Source organism: Stegodyphus dumicola, chromosome X2 (assembly GCF_044657685.1).
Source record: "Stegodyphus dumicola isolate Sdum_Otavi_A_Nest chromosome X2, ASM4465768v1".
Lineage (NCBI taxonomy): Eukaryota > Metazoa > Arthropoda > Arachnida > Araneae > Eresidae > Stegodyphus > Stegodyphus dumicola.
Window position 1 is genome coordinate 45,334,444 of NC_140781.1, and position 22,931 is coordinate 45,357,374.

The following is a 22,931-nucleotide window of genomic DNA, read 5'->3' on the forward strand; positions in this document are numbered from 1 at the left end:
TGGGTATTTCTCCTCTCTATTCTATAAATAGAAATAACTTTTTTTGGTCTGCGTCCTTCCTAGATTAATCCATACAATATGACTTTTACATAACGATGATGACTTTAGCTAATTCGGAATTTAAAATTTCCTAACCCGAAACCTTTCTCTTAATAAGCTGCCATATTTGATAATTGCGAACTTTGCTTCTGCTTCTGTTACCGCTAAGACGATTCTGTTCTTACCCTATAGCTATCAAAAATGTAAAATGTTTGAAATAGGCAAGGTCAGAGGGTCAAGTGAATTGTGGCCACAAATGTGTTAATTGAAATAAAAATGATTTTTATTCGGCAGCCAAGTTTGTTTTTCATTATGGATCAACATCTACGAAGTGCAGTATTTCTACATCTACGTAATCAATATTTTTACATCATTACATATTTATACATTTGCACACAAACACACACATTTTATATTACATATTATATACTTTATATGTTAAGGTCACAAATTTAAATGTGCTATAGGTGTAACTGAATATATTATGAGCTTTAAACTCTAACAATTAGTATGTAACCAAATAATTTCTCTATATTTCAAAATGAAACTTCTCTTAAATTTGTTTAATACATACATTGTCAAGATTTCGACATAGTTTCAATAACTTATTTGCACTAATGCTTTGCAATTTATGTAGGCATCAGTTTTTCCTTCATGTGGAGCACAGTATACCTTCATAAATTGCAAAGCATTAGTGCAAATAAGTTATTGAAACTATGTCGAAATCTTGACAATGTATGTATTAAACAAATTTAAGAGAAGTTTCATTTTGAAACATAGAGAAATGATTTGGTTACATACTAATTGTTAGAGTTTAAAGCTCATAATATATTCAGTTACAGTTATATATATATATATATATATATATATAATTTATTTACTAAAGAAATATATATATATATATGTAATAATAAAATTCCATAGTCAAGAATACACTTAAAATTCTAACTGTATGTTCTTTTCATTTTTAATGGCCACAGTCTCTTATTGGAAGTACGTGGAATTAAATCCACAGCCCCGTAGTCAAGTTGTTTTTCCCGCCTTTTCTACACGTACAGTTATAGAATGTTCTGGAAATATTTAAAGCGAACTGGATTGGCTGACGAGGCTGACGTCATTTCTTGGAAGCTCCTCCTTTCCAGAGGCTATAAAAGGACTCGCAAAAGAATATCGGGGGCTTTTTCTTAAATGTCAAGATGCAGTAAACTTCGTGCAAAAAGTTATTAGTAATTCTTTTTTATTTACTCCGAAAATATGTTTTTGTAACTGCTATTTCTCCTGACCAATAATAAATGGATCCTGCTTTTTAAACTTATCGTCTGATAATTTAAGTTACGACGACATCTATGATTCTTCAGCATTCTATTTATTCCGGACAAAAGCTGGTACATCACATATATATATATATATATATATATATATATATATATATTAGCGTAGAATGAAATTTTCTAGGGAAATGAAGTTTTTATTTTTTCTCACAAAACATTTCAGTTATCAATGGAACGTTTTTGTAAACATTGCGATTCTTATCCTTTGAAATATCATATAGTAATTTGAAATATCATCTAGAGAATTCTGACGAAAAATTTCAGTGCAAGTAGGAAAACTAATCATGATATCTAAATAAATTTTGGCAGCTGTCTTCCGAAAGTACTTTAATTTTGTATGAAACCAATCGGAATAAAACAGCTGATGTGAAAATCACTTTGTTCTGTTATGCTAACTATATAAAAAACAGCTGATATTTTTGATAAAACTTTATTACAATGAACATTTTCGCGCCACAGATAATGAATTTTTCTCGAAATTTATTACATGACATTAAAAATCATTACACAACACCCATTATGACATCAAATGTTAATATGATGGCGATGACATAATTGAAAACATTAAACACTGGTTTTTAAACTGAATGCCAGTTTTATAATAATATGCATAAAAACATATATTTGATTACAGATGGAGTGTCATAACATTAAGAATCATAAATGTATGTCATTTTAGGCTATAGGCTTTTCAGGAATACAACTTTCCTTCTTTCTAAAAACTTCACTCAATATCTGGCGAGATCTCGGATGCATGCTGAAGCACAGAACTGGTAATAAAACGCTTGTTAGGCTATCTAAAAAGTAGATGCTAAAGATGAATGGGGACAGAAGATGGTATGTTTCGCTGCACATAATAACAACGTCTGCAATGCACCGAGGAATGCTCATAATGACAAAAAGTACCATAAAAGCAACAAGCGAAGGTATTTCCTTTTCTGAACTCAAAATACGAGAGTTACCGCAAGACATGCTTCTCTTTGTTGTTTCCTGTGCCTTTGATTTTTTGCACATTTGATACGAGAGGAGAACTCCATTTACCATAATTACTGATAAAGGTGGCAGTGTAAGTGAAAGAAGAAGATACAGAGCGTAGGAGCACCCAAAGGTTGAAGTTGTAGCCGTTCCACATAAGCCTGTATCTGAAAAGAAACAGTTTTATAATCATCACTTATTTGTGAACGAGTTCCCCATTTACAGTGATCAAAGAATCATTACTACAGGCATTCCCCGCTTATTCGGAAGGTTAGAAATAGAACGCTATCTGAAAACTGGTAATCGTTGAAAAGAGATTCCACGTATTTTTAGCTTACAAATGTAGTATTTTGGTCGCCTAAAGAACCAAAATGACTTCCTGCATATTATTTTCTGAATGTACTGTACATTTGTGTGCATTAAGTGTGTTAAATCTAATCTAACACACTTAATGTACAGTAAATTAGGAAATTAATTTTGTTTTTGAAATTAAATTTCTTACACTGAAAGAATTAGATCGTAAAAAGAAAATATGTATCCAATTTGTAGATTTTCGTTTAAATGAAAGGATTTTTTAAGGGGTTCTCGAAAAGCGGGGGACGACTGCACAGTAAAAAATATGCGAAAGAAAAAAAAAATTGAGTGTAGTTTACAGTACAGGAATCCTTCACTTTAAAAACAAAATACTGCATACAAATGACCCTTTGGGTTATTAGTTATTTTCCTCAAGATATCAGATGACTTTGTTTCTTGCAATGAGCTGAGACACGTTTCCTGTAGAGTTTTCACTCTTTTAGTATGAGTAAATGAAGAAAGTATAGTTTATATTAAACATCAAATATGCGCTATACTCGTTTCAGTTCTTGTGTAGTACAACTTCAATAAATGGCAAGTGTATTTAGTAGAAAATATTTTCTGCTGTTTTAACTTTTCAATAAAGATATTGTTATCTCTAATTACGTTATCATACAAAGATTTTTGAAAATACAGTTTGATGTAGGAGTAAACTGCAAAAAAGTTACAGTTAATAAAAGAACTTCGGAGCTGTGATAACTAAATACCAGTAATTTTGTCTGGATTTGGTTTCCGACAAATGAACTGCATGGACTTTTCGTGGTTTTCACCATTTGTAAGCCACGTAGGAGTCACTTAACTTTAAAAGTGCTCTATGGACACATACCTTATAATCTATTATAAATATTCTTTGAAGTTTCGTTGAAATGAATTACCTAACTAAATTTAACAGGTGGAGCTGAAAGCTTTCTGTAGCAATTGACAAAAGATGAAATTTATGTGAAATATTTTAATACATGTGATTTGCCCATCAGAGGAGAAACGATGAAAGCTATTAAATATTGGTAATCTTATTCCTCATCCGGCCTCCGAAATGGCAGCTTTATTACGAACAGTTTTTATTTTTTTAACTTTAAGTTTTAAAATTGTAAAATTGCCTGAAGCCCAGAGGAAGGCCATTAGGAAAAGTGAACAAAAACAGAAAAATAAAATAAACAATTACTACTAATTAAAGTTAAATAAAATTCAAAGATATAAAGAAAAATTAATAAATTAGTGAAATTAATGGCAAATAAAAATACAATAAAATGCTCAAACTCATTTTATTCAAGGTTGCGATTTAAATTACAATTTCACTCAAAAGCTGAGGTCTTGGTGGATTCTGGCTGAATTTAAATTTTTATATAATATTAATATTAAGTAATTTTTCTTAGAAGAAAAAATTTCCTTTCCTACAACTACATTTCCTGCGACAGGTAGTCATTATTAGCTTCAGCATAACTAATTATCAACCTGCTTAATTTTTATTAGTTTATCCATCTTGTTTTATATATACGTTAACGACAACGTATGAGAGCAGGCATTGTATAGAATGCCTAGGCAATGTATAGTATGTCGAAATTTGGACGTCAAAATAAGAAACAATTAATATTTCACTCATCTCCTAGGCATTATACGCAATGCCAAAAGAGAAAGTGGCAAAGTGTGAAACAGTCTCGCTGCTGACGTTTCTAATCTCCACTATGCAATCCATGCAATGATGAAAGACATATCGGCAAATAATAAAATACTCTCGCTAATGACGTTTTTGATGTCAACTTCTGACTCTCGCCTCAAACGGAGAATTCCCATTTACGACGTCTTTGGGCGGAAGTGACGAAATACGCTACTTTTAAGTTTTTCAGTAAAGATTCTAGCCGATACTGTGCCGTATGAAAATGTAAGAGTAAGGTGTAATGTCCAAGAATGAACCATGACATGCTGACATGCAACGACGATTCTGTCTTTAAAATGAGAGCCAATGCCGCAATTTTTTTTACAGAAACTATATTTACTGCAAATGAGGAAAGGACTGCTAAAGAAGGAACAATTGTACTGTAGACTGCTGAATCGTTAATGATGTGACGTAAGTGAAAAGCAAACTGATTTATTCTGTAAAGGTGTTAGTGCTATCAAGTTCTACATCACGTCATTTCAATGAAAGCCTTTTCTTAAAACTCTTTTTTAATACTTTGCTAAATAGCGTTTGCCATTCTACAAAGGCTAGGTTTTACCTACAATGCCTAGGAAAAGTATATATGTGCATATATGTTTATTATATACATAATATTGAAAAATTCGGATAGTTCATACTTTGCCCCCAAACGCCACATATTCTATATATTTATGAGGTTTTCCTTGATTTCGTAAAAGTTAATTCGTCCCCAAACCCCTAAAAGACGCGAAGTGAATTATCTCTATGTATGAAAGTTACAAACAGAGTCAGAGAAATGTTTAAGTAAACCATTATATTTAAAAAACATTTTGAACATAAATATACGTTCTTGTGCTAATAAAATCAACCAAAACTAGTGGTGGTGTAACTAAACAAACTAGTCAAATTCAAGTTAAAACGTAGTAAAGTAGTCAAAGACTCCACAATTTAAATATACTCTACGCTGGCTCAGTAACTCAACTGACGTATCAGATTCAAATGCCGGCAGTGATAATGCAAAGCCGAACAATTACAACTTATCAGAGCTGGCAAGAACTAAGCGTAGCGTGCGCGGGCAGGCCATAAACATGCTCTGTCTTACAATCCCAAAGCCTCGGTTTAAATACTAGCTACACGCATTTACATTATGGTGAGGAAACGGAAAGGAAAAGCTAGAGTAAAGACTAAAATTATAAATAACTGGTTAATTTTAATAAAAACCTTGTATATTAACTATATATTCTCTAGAATGCCGGTTTTTCATACATTTGCCGGTAAAATATCTATAAATTTCATCTATGGCATGTAATCTAACAGAATCCGGATAATTTAACCTTCAGTCATTCGGTGCCTGACAGATAAATGTTTCTCCTTTTGACTTAATGAAATGCTTTTCTTAATATATATTTTAGACAAAGAAATTTTGACAAGAATTGAAATAATACTTCTGAATGTAAAAGTTATACGATCTCTTTTTTCCGTTTTGTAAATCTCCGCTCAGCTCTACATGAAACTGTTTTGAAGGGATATCATTTTGCAATTCATACCGAGAAAAAAATAGCACTTATGTCTAAGTTGTTGATTTGAAAATAAATTTCAGAGCTATGTGGCAATCAAAAATACAGAAAAAAAAAAAAAAATCTTCTTTAATCCTTTTCATATCCACCTCTCCTCCTTGGTTTGGTAACTGAATTCTAAAATCGTGTTTTCCCCTTCCAAAGCATCTTTTAAGGAATTAAACTGTAAAATTTATCTTCGAACTCATTCAAACGATTAATCACTCATTTTACAATGAAAGATGCTTGGTTGATTTCTTACCTTGCAATAAGGCAAAAACTGTCTCTAGTCCTAGTCTAATATGAGTTATTCTCTGTACTCTATTCGAATTTTAACTTGTACACTTTTCTCATATTAGTTTTCTTACACTTCATTAATATTTTATGCTTTACTTCTATATGTAGCTTTTTACGCCCCTAACCTTTAAAAAAAAACTACATAAAGGAAGTATCTCAATGGGCTAATGAGTACGAAAAAATAAGGACTGCAGATTTGAGTTTAGATTCCCGCTGAAGTTTGAAACTTGTTTTAGAAAGAATCTTTTGAAGCTAAATGTGTAATATCAGTCCTTAACAGTACTTACCGTGAATATACTCATATTTTCCCCATCCGTAAAGAGGAGCTGTTACTTGCACGATTACAATGAGCAGAATACCTAGTAAGATGATATTGACAGTGAGAGGACTGAAGGTCGCAAGGTATTCGTGAGGCATAATGTGCTTTGTATATCTAAAAGAAAATACAATTGGCATCAGTAATATTCTGGAATAAATATTTAGAGCTATAATGTGGCACTTTCATTAGAGGAGGTTAGGAGGTTAAATATTGCTATCATTGCCTCAGAAGAGTTACTGTTGAAATAAGCAATTACAAAACAGGTTATTTTATGATAATAAGTTAAATAATAAAAGTAACAAAAGGTTCTAAAGTATTTATCCCACCTTCTTAGCGTGCCTTCGTGGTGTAGTGGTTCTGCATGCTGGGTTGGTATTCCAAAGGTCCGTGGTTCGATTCCCGACGAAGGTGATTTCTCATTTTTCACCTCTTCTGCTTCCGAAGAGGTGAAAAATGAGAAATCACCTTCCTTTTTCACCTCTTCTGCTTCTAACCTAATGTCTCTACAAGATGGTAACGAAAGTCAAACAACCAGTAAATTTAAACAGTTGCTTGGCCTGTTATTTCTTCAAATAATGCGATGCTATTTATCGAAGCCTCTATATTAAGCATAGATTTCTCATTTTTTCACTAATGATTCGTTTACATGAACTAATTCCAAAGTGCATCTTAATCCCGATGAATGGCCTGGCTGCATGTGCTTTTTCGTGGATTTCTACAAATGGGTTGTGAATACGAGCCAGTTTCTATTAAAAATTTCTCCATGAAGACGTCCCTCCCTCAGATAGGTAGCTCTTGTATAATTTGCCTGAATAAATTATCCTAACTTAAAAATAATTCAAAGATGATAACGGAAACTGAAAATGGAATTTTGCTAAAGTAGTTAATATGCAACTTAAACCGTTTTCCAAAGTTTGACAAAGATTTTTTTGTGCACTTAATGTATAATTTCTGTAACGAACTGCACTTAATTTTTAATTTGATTTGTGCACTTAATTTTATAATTTTTAAACCAGTGTTTGACATTTGATTTTTGCACTTAATTTTATAATTTTAAACCAGTGTTAGACAACTAATTTTTGTACTCTTAATTTTATAATTTTTAAACCAGTGCTTGACAATTAATTTTTGTGCACTTAATTTTATAATTTGTAAACAATTGTTTGAAAAACAATTTTTTTTAACTTAATTTTATGATTTTTAATTTGATTTGTGCACTTAACTTTATAATTTTCCTAACAAACGAAGACAAAAAGATTAATTTTTGCTGATCTATAGAAAATGCAATGATTTAGTGCATTTTGCTTCGTTTCTTACAAAATAAATCTTTGACGAAATATTAATGTTTTTTGAATACTGCAGCAGTGATGGAAATGCTGAAGAAAATTAACAAAATTAATCAATACAAAATAAGCCATTTTCTATCATGTAAATACATGATTGGCATCGTCTTTCTGCCCCCAATTAAGCAGTAAGGATCTCAACAGATGGATCTTAGGACTGCTCAAAGATTTATATACGGTTTCCATTTCCTTTGAAGACCACATAGGAGGATATAGAATAGCTACCTTTTCCCCTACATATTCTATACTTCTTCGCAAGTAGAATGGACATTAAACACTATGATAAACTTATGGAAATAATTACATCAAAGTAGTTCTCCTTCGAAACTCTTGGAGATTTCTTGTTGAAGAGATAATCATCATTAGTCCTTCTGAACTTTTTTATGTCCTTTGATGACTATCATCGTAGATTTGCCTTGTTTTCTAGCTTTCTCTCTTATTTTTTACACCAATTCTCAAAGGCGATTATTTTGTCCTGTAAGATGGATAATCAAAAGTTTGGAGGAGTGATTTGTAGATAGATGATGGTAGCATCATTCATGTAACAAGTTACCTTGCATGTTGGATTATTTTCATGTTTAAGTAATTAAATATAATAGTTTCAAGGCTCGATTAATACAGGCTAAAGGAATAACAATTATTCTAAATGAAATCAAGTTTTCTGTCGTTGGAAAATAACGTCAGGAAGGTGTTTTTTTTTTTTAATTTTCAGTTTTATCAGCTTGTAGAGTCATTAAGATATTTTGAAGCAGGAGACATGAAAAAAGAGCAATGCCCTCGCCGGGACTTGAACCTGGACCACTCAAAACACGCGCCGAGTGTGCTACTATTACACCACGAAAGCATGCATAAAGGAGAGAGAAGATAGTTCATAAAAGTTGGTTGTTTTAGTTGCATCTAATACTAATACCAGTGTTACGTTTTAATTGTGTATTCCATTTCCAATGAATTCTGAATTCTGAAATGCGAACCGCCCTGTAGACGGAGTGGCAAGGAAGCCGGCTGCCACAGCCTTGGATCCGGGTTAAAATCCCTGAGTAGGGAAGGGGGTTTCTAAGTGTATACTGTCTATGCTGCATAGAGGCACTTAAAATTCTGTTCAAGGGGAAATTCCTCTCAAGGTAAGTGGAAGGTGAAGAGGGATGAGTAACCGTTGGATTTATACCGTGGGAGATTGTCCTTTAAACCTCGGACGGAATTGGATAGCAAATTCATACTGTCACCTATGAGATGCCCAAAGCCTAAGTCTACGATAGGTGCAATCCTTGCCTTTTTGGTGTGATTCGTTCACGTGATCTGATGTTACTGTCAGATAAATGTGATAAGTCACAACAATACAAAATGCGAATAACTTTCTTTGTGGAGAAGAAGGAAGGTCTGAATTCACTCTGCTAATAGGGGTACGTCTAACTAGCTCAGGAGGCCCACCAGCAGCTGAGCGGTAAAACCGCTTAACACTGGTAGTTTCGACCTGGATTCGATTCCAGGAGATCGGGTTAGACATATGGGCGTTTTCGTGGTTTTCTCTATACAGATCTTTTCCCATAGAAAGTCCTCCGTGAAGGCATGCCTTCCCTAGGGCAGATAGCCTTAGTGTACTTTGCCATAATGAACTAAACTAAACCAAACTAACTAGATCAATTGTTTTGCACAATCGTAAAAGTGCTACGTTTTGCGTGGAGCTTCAGGTTGTGAGTTCGATCTCAGCAGATTTTTTTTTCTCGCTGTAAGGAAATGTTTCATGTAGTTCTGTTTATGTGGCACAACGGCAGCGCGTCTGATTCTATATCAGAAAGCTGCGTGTTCGAATCGCCTCTGGGTCAAATCTTTTACTGCTATGAATTCTTCTTAACCCATGGACATTCTAAATTCATGGTTTGCATGCTATGAAAATTAGTAATCGGTAAAAATTTTCAGGCCTTGTGCCTAGGCACCCAGGTGTTTAAGGCCATTTCTACTAGTACGCAAAATCAGATCGGAGTCGGTTTAATACGGTTCATATTTAAACTTTGTTCTTAGCGGTTAATAAATTTATTGGCTTCTAGTTTAGAAATATGTTAACTTGTGCTGTAAGATCACAGAAGTCTGCTTAAAGAATCTCGGAATTAGCAATTTATCAAACATGTATTAAATATTTCGTGAGATTAATAATTGCTTTGATACGTAGATTAAGTATTGTAGTGTTCTCGATGCCGTTTCGAACAGCGAGCATATTATTTATTTTCATATAACGTTCGCAGTTTGCCAACGATACGTAAACCTCATACTAACAGCTCAATTACTCAGCTTTAGTTGCATGTCATGATCTCAAAGTTTTTTGTAGGCCATGTAACTCATATTTACCCGTTTTTTATAACGTGTTATTATTTTTCCTGTAAACAATTTTTTTAATCTGTATTTTTTAAAGAAAAACAGTTTTTTGCTCAAATTGTGGACGGCAGTGTTTTAAATAGTTCGCTCTCATTATGAGTCTGCACACGGAAATAAGTAAATAATCAAAATATATTTCATTTGCTATCAGCTCCTTAAAATATTTGAATAACAAGAGATATTTTTGAAGTTATTTTTATCTTAAAATATTTAATTTAATAAATAATTTAATTAAATAAATATTTTAAGACTGAAAGTATTTTTTCCCAAAGGACAGGCACTTTCCACTAAAGCATTTGACGCGAAATGACTTGCACATTTTTTTAACCTTCTCATCAACGAGACATTGCTTAGGGTACTTTACATAACTGATACTGCATCCACAATAGAGGAAGAACGTGGCACAAAAGCCAAGCCTTAACCGGGAATGGAGCCTTCTGCTACAGATCACGCTTAGCAATTAACCTCCGCTAATGACCATATAACTCGGAGCGGGAGCGAATAAAATTACGTATAACTTATTTAAAAAAAATATTCACTAATATTTTCTCTTAACTATTTATATTTTATTTATAAATCTGTTATAAAAAACACATGAGAATACTTTGAAAATTAAATAATGCAAACACCAAGAAAACTGTAGAAAGATAAAGCATTTTGTTTCGTTTCTGTTTTGGATCTATGGCTTTGATTGTAAACCAGTTGACTGAAGAATGATTTTAAGGATAGAGGAGCTGTACCGAGAGTCAGTCGCCATATTGAGGTTTCTACGCACCACCGCCTCACGACTACTGTTTCAAGAGTCCTGATTTTATGATCAGGGTATCTTCCGAATCAAAGATGGAGGGTAGAATAACCCCCACCCTGGAGAAAAATAGTGAGAGAAAAGGGTGGCAAATACTTAGTATGGCTTCCACGTTTGACCTTTGTGGGAAAGGACAGGTTTCTGCTGCCAGTGTTGATGAACTTTAAAGACTGGGAAAATGTGTATAGCTGAGGAAATTTCTAATTGCTCAACATTTAAGGACGTAGCCTGCATCCTTAAAGGACAAATCAATCAGTAAAGTCAAAGAAAACAATTTTATGGCAAAATTTAAATTCCATGTTTCTTCTGTTTTATTTACCGTGAAGTATAAAATGCAAACATATAAGAATCATAATAAAATAAGGAAAAAAAAAAAGGTAAATATTTCATGAAAATTTTTGCATTGGTACTTTATCCACGCAATGATAAATGAGTTTTAAAATACTGGAGTGAAATCTTTTACATTACTTTGAATGTCGTTTGCATGCATGAAGGGTACAATAACTGTAAAGAAGATTGATTTTGAAACGATTCGTGAACATGCAATAATAACATAAATAACGAGAGAATTACTCATAGAATCTGAGATTGAAATAAATGGAATGAGTGTTGAACACGCTGCGAAGGAAGCACGCTATTCTGTTAATCGGGCTGTAGAGAAAATTATTAAAGGAAATTAAATCCAAAGTATTGGAGAAAAATAACAATTTTTAAGGAAAAAAAAATATGCACATCCAAAATGAACTCTAATACTACTGAAATAGTTCTGAATTAGTATCGGTTCTGAGAATTAAATATGCGCAATTGAATATGAGCTAATCTGCTGTGAGTAATTTGATATTTTAAATTATTAAAGTTAATCGGAACTAAAATTTGTTATTTTATATAAAAATTAATACTATAATATATATTAAATTATATTGATTATATTATCTCCTGAGATTAATTTTAGGTTATTCTTATAAGTTTTCTATATTCTCAATTCAAAAGAGCTCAATTTTATATCATACCTTTCTATACTCAGGAGGCTGAGGTACCAAATAACTGCATTTCTGAGCATGGCTTCAATATATGCTTGCAGCTGGCACATAGATTCTCCAAATGGCCACTCACCTATAAAAGAGAGTATGTGTAAACTGTGTTCAGAAAAATAAATATTCTTTTAAAGAGAGAAACAAAGTTTAAAATATTGCATATCATATTATTGCATGTACCGTAATAAACTGACTACTCTATGCCAAGCTAAAAAAATGAAATCTCGGCACTTAATATTTTTATACATAATGGTAAATTGGAAATGAAAAAATGTGGTCGATTGATTATGAAGTTTAAAAAGTAATATATAATTGAATAATGATTTGTCATGCAAGTCATTTATCATTAATTAGAAACTGTATAATGATGTAATATAAAATTAATATTTAATACTATCAAGTTTAAAATTATCATAAACTTTAAATCTCATGTAAGTTAAATGTTTAAATGAAACTAAACCATTTGAAACTGAGATACGATAGTATATTGTATTGTAAAACCTTTTTTCTACTTTCTATCATTTTTATGAAAGAGGTGATGTGATTTTGAATTAAAAGCAAAAATTAAAAGCATGAAAAAGAAAATAACTACTTTTTTTAGCTAAATAAATAATTATTTTGTAAAGATTCCTACATACAAAAATATATGTTTTCTATATTTTTAAAATCTGATTTACGATCTATATATACTATTTTGTTAAGTCTTTTCTGATTAATCAGCCGTTTGTTTATTTGGCTTCATTGGGACATTTAAAAGAACTATAAGTAAGGAAATAAGTCTATTGTATAAGTGATGAATCACATATATGTACATAAATTATATATATATAAACTTTTACTTTAAAAAGTGTCAATAAAACGCAGAAAAAGTAAACAATAATTTTTCGTTGTCACACATTATGGGTTATACGTGATTAAAATTAAACTCAATAGGATACAAATAATAACAGATTTTTCAATAAAATTTTCGAAGAGAAATTTAAATGAATTAAATCAAATATTGACATTTTATTTTGTCATTTCTTCTGATGTCACTTCCTTAAAATTCTGTTAATTTCTCAGTTCTGTGCTCTTAGAAACCACTCAACAGTTTTAATTTTAATCCCGTAACACAAAAAACTGTGTGATTTCTGAAACATTTTAGTCTATATTTTATTAAAATCTCGTGTAAGTTAAAAAGTTGTTTTACATGTTTTTATTCCATACAACTAGGAGTAAAGCCTCTGAAGCCTCTGAGTGGAGGAAAAATTTCTGTTAAATTAAAATTAACGAGAAAGTACAAGACACCACCGAGATAATTTTTTTCAGTTTAGAATTCTAAGCTTAAACTCATATTTTACTCTTGAATAAAGCCATGAAATAAACCAATTCAATATTTCATTTTTCAGTTTCTGTGCATTGTCTTTACACTACAAATTATACCTAATTAAAATAAAATGTACAGAAAGAAATCCCTTTTGCTCTAAATGACAGTTTGAGATGGTTCTGAGAAAAATAAAGCTCAAAAGAATTTTAAAAAAAAGGAATCCCCAAAATAAGTGTTTTCTTTTTTTGCTGGAATGTGTTTCAAAGAAAGTACTTCTTTCCACATTTAAATACGTAGTTTTTAATCTGCTCTACTAAGTTTAAGTTAATTACATCTAGCAACATGTAGTGGACGTTTTTCTTTTTTGCATATAGTGTGCGTTTATTTATCTTATTGCTCAAAAGTTTGTATCTGATATCAGAGTTAACAGCATAACAATAATAAGCATAACTATTAAGAGCTTCTAATCTCAATACAGAATATTTCCTTACATAGGAATTTTTAACTAGTAAAAGGTATTTCAATATTCTGTCAAAATAAAGTAAAATGTTCAGCAGGCTTCTTTTATGAAACAAAGTTTAGTCAAACATTGTTTGAAAGTAAATTATGTAATAAATTTCAGTTCATAAATTAAGTTTTCATACTTTTTTGGCTTCTACGAGCAGAACTATAGGTAAGTTAATTCATTTTAAATTTATATGCAACTGTGTTTGTTAAAGTATTATTAGTTGTTCCCACTTGATTTATTGTACATAAATAAATTTAAATACATAATTTTCACAGACGTTAATAAATGAAACAATATGCTGATTTAGATTCGAAATGAAGTGTGGTAATCTTATATTCTATTTGAGGTAAATGAATTTGAATCTAAGTTTAAAATAAAAGGTTTTGCTTGAAAAATATTGATCTGCGACATATTTTATGTACTGGAAGAAGATTCAGTGTAATATATTTGCTTTTAACTTTAAAATTCCTTGTAGTATTGCCTTAAAAGTAACAAAAACAATGTTTTACATGAAAGCAATATTAATGTAAAATTTTGATGTGTAAAAGTGCTTCTCGGTGATAGGCGTTAAAATTTCTTCAGGCTTAAAATGAGATCATAATTTTCTCATTATACTTGCAGATGCAGAAAAGTTATCCATTCTTTAGTTCCATACGATATTTTTACTCCATATCAAAAACTATAATATTATAAAGAATATATATGGAAAATATAACTGCGAAACATTTTAAGTATATAACATTTTGTAAGGATATATGTGGAAAATATAACTGTGAAACATTTTAACGCGTGAGACATTATTTTGACAGAAATTCGAGAAAAGAGTCGATAATGTTGCTTGAATGTTCCAATGGGAATACTGAAGAATAAGTCCAAGAGATAAATTTATTCGATAAAGAGAATTTCAGAGTGACATAAAGATTTTTAAGCAATTTTGAATTTCACTGCAATTAAATAATACATTTTATTCTTATTTCCTTCATATTCGTAGTATGATTTTTCAGAATTTTTTATGAGCTAAGTATATTTGCTTTAGTCAAAACTTATCTATCTTAAATTGATTCAATTTACGTAGATTTATATATATATATCTTGACGACATTATGTCGAAGGTGATTGGACTCCTTTCTTGTTCTTTTATATTCTTCTTTGGTTTTTCTTGTGATGGTTTATTTTAATTTTTACATTTTAAAATATTCTTATTCTATACTTATAGGATTTTATGATGATCATTTTAATTTCAATTTTTAGTCTTTGTGAAAAATTGGTTCTAAATTTCTATCTATTTATCTATATATCTATATAATATTTTAATGTATTCGTGTGGCTGAGAGTGAAAACTTGATGAAGCAGCTAACAAAAATGAATTGAAATGATCATCACTTTGGCAGACAAATTACTTTTCAGTCATCTTTGAATACAATATTTTTTTATGTACACTAGTTTAAAAGCAAGGTCGTAATCATCTTAGACAGCACAAGTGGCGAATAGTTGTTTATATGGCAGAAGCCAGGAAAAAAGGAAGACGTCATTGCTCGCGACGCAATATTTATATTACATAGGTGCATATGTGAAGCTAACTGGTGATCGGTTAATTTTAGTGTTAGTTATCTTTTTCAAGCAGTGTCATGTAATTTGGAAAGATCTCAAATTTGGGAGAAGGGATGAACTTAGGCGGAGAACATCAAATTTAGAGTTGTCAATTTTGAGGTTGCCAATTATTACTTAACATAGTCATCGTATTTTAGTATATCTTACATACATATATATATATGTGTGTGTGTGTGTGTCTGTGTGCAGATCTTAAATCAAAGTTAGATTTTGAAAATAGTTCTTTCTTGTTTTACTTAATACTCATTAAAAATACATAAAATTCAATGAAGTTTATTATTTGTAATCATATCTGTTGTTTAAAATGCACGAAAGTAGCCCAAACGGGATAGTGATTAGATTAGCCTACTACGGTGCCGAAGGGCCCGGGTTCGAATCCCGAAAAAGACATGGATGTTTGTAAATGTATAGTATCAGTGCGGCATGGAGGCACTAAATATGCGGCGACCGAAAGTCCTCTCATGTGGATTGCTGGATGGGAAGAGGGATGGCAGAGAGACAACTCATAATATTTTTTGAGACTCCTTCCTCCCGGAGTTCTCTCCCTCAAAATTGGGGGATGGAAAATAGAAGTCCAACCTTTCTTTGGAGTAGGCTCTGGCAGCCATTGTTCCATATAATATGGACAAGACAACAACAACAAATGTACGAAAAAGAATGCTCCAGTCAATTTGATTAATGTAAAATTAGAAAAACAGCAACTTTTTGTTTGGCGTAGGTTTTAGTCAAGACTAAGTAGATTTCGAGGGCAAACAGGTACAGGTCCCCTTCATCAGGAACAAAGGAATTTCTTTGCCCTAGGGTGAGTTAATAAATACAAATCAGTACTCCTTGGAGAGTCTCTTATTAAAAAGCATCCGCCGCAAAACAAATAACTTTTGCGCACGTTAAGACGCTTAAATGAAAAATAATTTTTTCAGCTGTTTACTCAAAAATACATTTTTAACACATTCTGTTTGCCCAGAAAAAGAAAAATATTCGGAGTAAGATTTGAATCTCTGTTTATTTTTATGTAAAAGTAAATATATTCTTAGAGTTAAGCTTTTGTTTTTTCAATATTAATGCAAGTTACATTTTTATTAGAATAATTAAAGATTCGGGCGTTGATTAAAAAAAAAAGATAAAATAAAAAAAAAATAAATAAAGCACTGAAACTTCAAAGAATATTCAAGCTTATTTAAATAATTTAAAAAATAATAAATAAGCTACTTTTGCATTCAGCTTCTTATCAGGATAAGTAGAATTCCCAAATGCATAAAATGTATAGCAAAATACAGTACTTAAAATGGAAAACACATTATTTTTCATAAGTTTCTTTGTACTTTTCTTTTTTTAACCTTACTTTATTTTTTGAATATTCTTTACGGGAATTCTTTCCTTTTGTATTGAATTTCAACTATTCCAGGATGCATTTTTCTTACAAAAACAAAAAAACTGCGCGTTTATTATTATTTTTCTCATTTAAAAGATCTTTTTCGCTTCAGTTTTGTTTAAATAAAAAAAGGATCCTGTTATTCGTAGAAGCAAATTGCATCGATGAATTAAAAAAGTTTATTTACAATTTATTAACAAATTAGTGTCTAAAAAAATTTTGAAGATTGCTAATTCTTTCAGATTATTTGAAAGTAATTTAATTCGATTCAGGAGATCTGAATAAGGTGCGTTGAACATTTCCTTCCACCTTTTAAGAAGTTTTGGAATTTTAATGTTATTAAATATGTAGTGATTACTTATACTAACTGAAGCTTGTTTTGGTTTGGCTTAGTTTATTATGGCAAAGCACACTAGGGCTATTTGCCTAAGGGGAGAAATGCCTCGTATACACGTTACACATGGGAAAATCCATGAAAACGCCCGTGCAGCGAGCCCGTTCTCTTGGAATCGAACCCAGGTCGAAACTACCAGTCTTCAGTGATTTTACTGCTCGGCCGTTGGTGAAACCTATTAACAGAATCATTAAAAGACAAAATCTTTTTAAATTAATGTCTTTGGATTACTTAGAATATCACAAATGCTTCAGAATGTAGAACAAGAATTTTATCCATGGTAATATATCAGCCGAAAATTCACATTACTTCATGATCTCAAATGTAAGATATACTTTCAAATAAGAATAACTGCTGTTTTATATACGGGAAATATTTCTAATATTCTAAAGTTTGCTTTGCTTTCCTTTACGTTGTAGGCATTTATATTTATTTTAACTAATAATTTAAAGTTTTATTTTAAACTTTCCTATAAGCCCTCATTCTCCTAATTGTCAGTGCCAGAATAGGTAAATGTTGTAGCTCGCGCGAACGAATGCAAATTTTCTACTTTGAAGAAAGTAGTTAAAAGCCGAGTTTCGGTAGGAGAAATGGGGAGTTAGGCTCTAGCCGCCGTCTCTGCCGTAGGTACGTTTGCTTATTGCTGGTTCAAGTGGCTTAATTGCATTTATCTGCTGCCACTAGCTTCGAAGGGAGTTTAAGTTACGGAATCTTGCTGAGCCCTGTAGGCTAATTCTATCACTTGTTAATATTTCAACTTTTAGTTTCAATGATCTGACTTTCAGTTACCGCCCAAGCAGAGGCAAAGTTTGTTAGCGTCGAGTTGACGCATTGTAAATTTTCAAAGATTTAATAAAGGTTACTTTAACCTTTCTCTTGTGTAGTTTCCTGCTACTCCAGTTTTCAGATAGAAGTTCACCCACCTGTACTCTACAACGTATTAGGTATGAATGAAGAAAATATGCTGTTAGCGCATACCCATGGATAATTATCGACATATACTTTGTAAGTAATCATATGATAATTAACTGGTTATTTATAATTTCACTCTTTACTATAACTTCTACTTTCAATATTTCTTACTATAATGGAAATTAGTAGTAAGTATTTAAACTGAGGTTTTTGAACTTGAGATAGAGAGTGTTTTTGACATTGCATGTTTTTCCTACCAACTCTAATAGTGGTAATTATTTGACTTTGAAGTCTCTTGTTGCCGGCACTTTAATCTGACGCTTCGGTAGAGTTAGTGAGGCAGCTTTTTGTGTAGTATTTAATAGTGTAGTCTTTGACTACTGTTCAGCGTTTGATTTAAATAGGACTGTTGAATTTATTTTGCATTATTATGAATTGTGGTCATTATAGTAGAAAATCCAGTGCTTACGGTCGAAATTCTGTTTTAATAGAAAGGTTACTTTAACCTTCTCAAAAGTTTGTCGTTGTTCTTAGACACTCGTTTAATAATTCACTTCACATCTGTTAGAGTTACAGGACTAAAATAGCATTACTAGATGAAGTTACTAAAATAGCAATTACTAGATAAAGTGAAACCCTACAACTTTGTCTCTTTTTCGATGGTCAAATTACTTCGGTTGATAGCATTATAACATGAAACGAAAATCCTTGAATTTTAAAGCAAAATAATTACATCATTCAACCTAATAAATAATGAAATTAAAACAATGTAAAAAGTATCCAAAACAATATCCAATTATGTGCTGGAAGCTGCAATAACGAATGGTAATATTTATAAGATACAGCGAAAAATAAATTCAAAATACATTCACCTTGGAATAAAGAGTTGGCAAAAATTAAATAAATTATTTTGCGAAAGCAAAGTACTATTGGAAAAAATTTAGTGAACTAGTCCAAACAAACCTACAATAAGACGTTAAATTTTAAAAAGGGTGATATACATCCTCAAAGCACGCGTTAATTTCTTAATTGCCTAAGCCTCCAGCTAATTTTGTAACACTTTTTTTCTTCCATGTTAACACATCAAGCAAGTCTTAGCTCGATTCTCGAGAAAGGCAGAATTGATTTTTCAAGATTCCTACTTATACACAAATAAAAATATATAAATAGTGAGTAAAAAGCAATAAATGAAAAAGTAAGGGTCAACAGTGGCTGCAGAATATATGAGGAAGGTAATTCGTCGTTTGGCTGACTGAATTTCTTTTCCCTTTTTAGTCTTATTTTATGTAAGACGGTAGGAGAAATTAAAGGCGCCTTTCTCATATGTTCTTGTGATGTAGTGATCAGAACATAAGGTGACAAAGTGTAATACTCAGGTTTGATACCCGGTGAGGCGACGGCTGTTTTTTCAAAAAGCCCTGAAAGGCATATTGACTGTATAACCTAACTCTTTGACGATTTTCTGTTTAAGAGAATATAGTAACTGCCGTAATAATTGAATCGCCTTATATTTTGCCTTAAAATTTTCATAAAATGTGCCTTAAATTTTAAATTTCTTTCACTTGGCTTCCCTCTTTTTCATTTTTCACAAATCGAAGCTACTGTGTTCTGAAAGTGCTAAAGACATGGGAAAAATACGAATAATATTGACAATTATTAGAATGGTAAAACATAAGTAAATAATAAAAATCCTTAAAATTTCTTAAGCTCGTTAACATGATTCTTGGTAGGAAGACTTGGTTTAAAGGAGATGCCTATAATCTTCTTTGCGTGTGCTTCGAGTGGGAGGCAATTTCTTTTAGAGACAATGATCAACTACTCGCAACCTTGTAAGCTTTGCCACTTCGTAAGGTGTTTGGGAACCTCATATCTAGTCTCTGAGATTTATTTCAATAATTAATACCTAAATTTGGAAATAGTTTTTTCTATAACTAGGATTTGGAATTTTCAGTACAAATAAGTAACCCGAATAATTATATTTGAAAATAAATAAGATGAACAACTAAGACCGACTATAAATCGGCATTTTATTCACCAGTAGCTGAGTGGGCCTCACCAGTGGTTGAATAGTTAAAACATTTGAATATTGGTAATTCGATCCGAGTTCGAACCTGGGAAAATGAGCTGGCTGCATGGGTGTTTATCGTGGTTTTCCCTGTGCGTAACATGAATATAAGCCACTTTCCCTAGAAAGTCATTCATGAAGGCATTCCTTTCTTTAGGCAAATAGATCTCGTGTCTTTGTAGTGTTCAAATAACCTCTTCTAGAGTAATATTCTTCGAAATTTGGTAAAATTAGAGCAGACAGAAAATTTGCCCTTTTTTTATTGCCCGGGATATAGTTAGGCTAAAGCATTGAAAAAATATATACTGCGTAACGCAAATATGACTTTTTGTTGGTCTTGAAAAAAATTCCTGTGTTTTGATTCTTGCTAGAAAAGTGAAGTGGAAGCTTATAAGTAATTTGTTAAGCTGAAAACTGGGAGATTTCCTTGCGAGATAAGCTTCCTTTTTTTTTTTTCTTTTAAAGTGAAAAATATTTGCTCGCTATTGTGTTTGTGCCAAATACAGAATTAGATGCTTTTCGGGGAGTTTATTATAGTACTAGCATATTTGGCAGTAACACAGAAATGAGTGAATTTTTAGCGTACTAGTAAGGAATTAGATGACAGCAATGATGGTCTGCTGTGATAAATCGGGATAACATTCCTTGACTTACTAAAATCTCTAAATCAGTAGAAAAGTCAAGAATCTGCGCCGTTTTCATATAATTGTTAGTTTTTCGATATATAAATTTATGTGCAAAAGCCCTGCATGTTAGCTCTTTTGTACAATTCAGCATATTTCAGTTTAGATTTTCTTCTAAAATTACAAATTACGACAAATTTAGTTGAAAAACTGATAATTCTTCAATTTACTTAATACAAAATAAGTGTTTTTAATGCTTTTCGCGAATATTAAGCGATCCTTATTGGTTTAAGAATAAAAATATTAATTATGTTTCTTAATTTTCCGTTCCTATTTGATTTTTATTCAGCGCATTACGATATTTAAGCTTAAAACTTAAGAAGTATTATCAGTTCTTTGCGATAATGTTGATTCTAGAAAACATGTATCAAATTTAAAAACCATCAATATTTTTGTATTACTTCTTTTAAAGAAACAATGAAAACGAAAACTGAAGCTTAGTCTATTATTGATAGCAAAAGTTAAGAGATGCATATCAACCTGAAAATATATTCAAAAACTGAGAGAATTACACCATACTGTTATGCTGTTTCGAAATAAACACATTAATTACCTTTTGAAAGGGACACTGACGCGGCATGTTGAAAAGCATTAAGCCTTACCACTTGAACATGCGTCAAATTAAATTTGATTTGTTAATAGCAGAGAAATGAACAGATAATTTTAAGCGATTGACTGTTAAATCTGTGAAAATCATCTAAGAATTAACTTTCGTATCAAAATAAATCTGAGTGAGCTTTTAAGCAAAACTCAAACTCCCTGCTAAAAATAATTTTATAATAAGCTTTTAGCTGATTTGACTGAAAACATATTTTCTTATCAGAAGTAAAATTATCTATGTTAAATTGACTGTATACTTCACTGTATATACTACAGTGTATTCCATATTATCAATAGAATTTTTAATTATTACGGCAAGAATTCCCAAATGCATAAAATTAATTGATGATTTTTGGTTTATATTTTGACATACAACAGATTTAGAGATACGTACTTACGCTCTATAGAAATACTGTTCTATAGAACGTAATACTTACTATATTATTGCGTTCACTTACTTTTATTATAAAAACCTAGTCCTTAATTTTAAATATTTTGCAATTATTGACAGATTTTTGGTTTTGAAAAAAAAAATATTTTAGAACTTACCTGAGGGCAACAAGTGAATATTTTTTATTGAAATTTTTCGTAAGTTGTATGAATCTAATATAATTTGAGTGTTATATTCTTGGGTAATTGCTCAGACTCGCCAATGTATTTATCCGCTATTCATTTAGATACACGTGAGCTATTTCGTATTTATTTGAAACCATCATTAATAGTCTTCTCCGGAAACGTACAATACACAAGTTTTCAAATTATATTATTCATAATAATAGTAAATCTTACCTTGAGTAAAACAAGCTGTTTGAAGGGGTCCCAGTAAAAGACTTCTTCCAAGAGCTGCTATAGCTATTGATGCAATAATGATATCAATGACTCGGCAGCGGTTACTTCTTTTATTTTTAATCTCTCGCTTACTTGCGGAGAAAATAACAAGAATAATCACGTTACCCATAGTGGATGCGATACACGCACTCACCACCAAAACAACGCGAAAAGGCAAAAAAATATCATTTGTGGATTTAAGTGATACAAATGTTGTGGAATTCATCATCAAACGTTTTATGGAAGATTTCCGACTTCTCACCTAAGGAAGATTAAAGCCCCAAAAATTAGAAGTGAAGTAAAATTCGCGGTCTAGGTCAGCTCGATCAGATCATTCATGACATTATCCTGGAAACTGCGACACCCGGCTGTATTTGATGATTCCTGAAAATATCCCGAAAATGCGACATCTAGCGGTTACCTTTGGGATTAAAATTTTAAGGAGCGGAAAATTGAAACTTTTAACAGTTTTGCTTATTTTTTATAAATATAGCAGTTTTTAAGTGTTATGTTCGACATTTTTAATGTTTTTATCATACAGACTTCTTATGAGAGCTGCTTGTTTTTATTGACTGCTACCCCTTTTTATCTAAATA

General features: G+C 31.4%; 2 protein-coding genes across 10 annotated transcripts in view; one reads left to right on the top strand and one right to left on the bottom strand.

Moving 5' to 3' along the window:
- The window catches only part of LOC118199723 (zinc transporter ZIP12-like), a 193,648-nt gene that overhangs the window by 116,192 nt on the left and 54,525 nt on the right, over window positions 1–22,931 (top strand). The gene's annotated exons all lie outside the window — the stretch shown is intronic.
- LOC118194498 (rhodopsin, GQ-coupled-like) lies at window positions 1,729–22,768 on the bottom strand. Its single transcript, XM_035365644.2, has 4 exons — window positions 22,297–22,768; window positions 12,033–12,135; window positions 6,473–6,618; window positions 1,729–2,512 (listed from the first exon to the last, which is right to left on the bottom strand). Exons 1-4 carry the CDS (start codon window positions 22,562–22,564, stop codon window positions 2,046–2,048), a joined length of 984 nt encoding a protein of 327 aa, XP_035221535.1. The 5' UTR covers window positions 22,565–22,768; the 3' UTR covers window positions 1,729–2,045.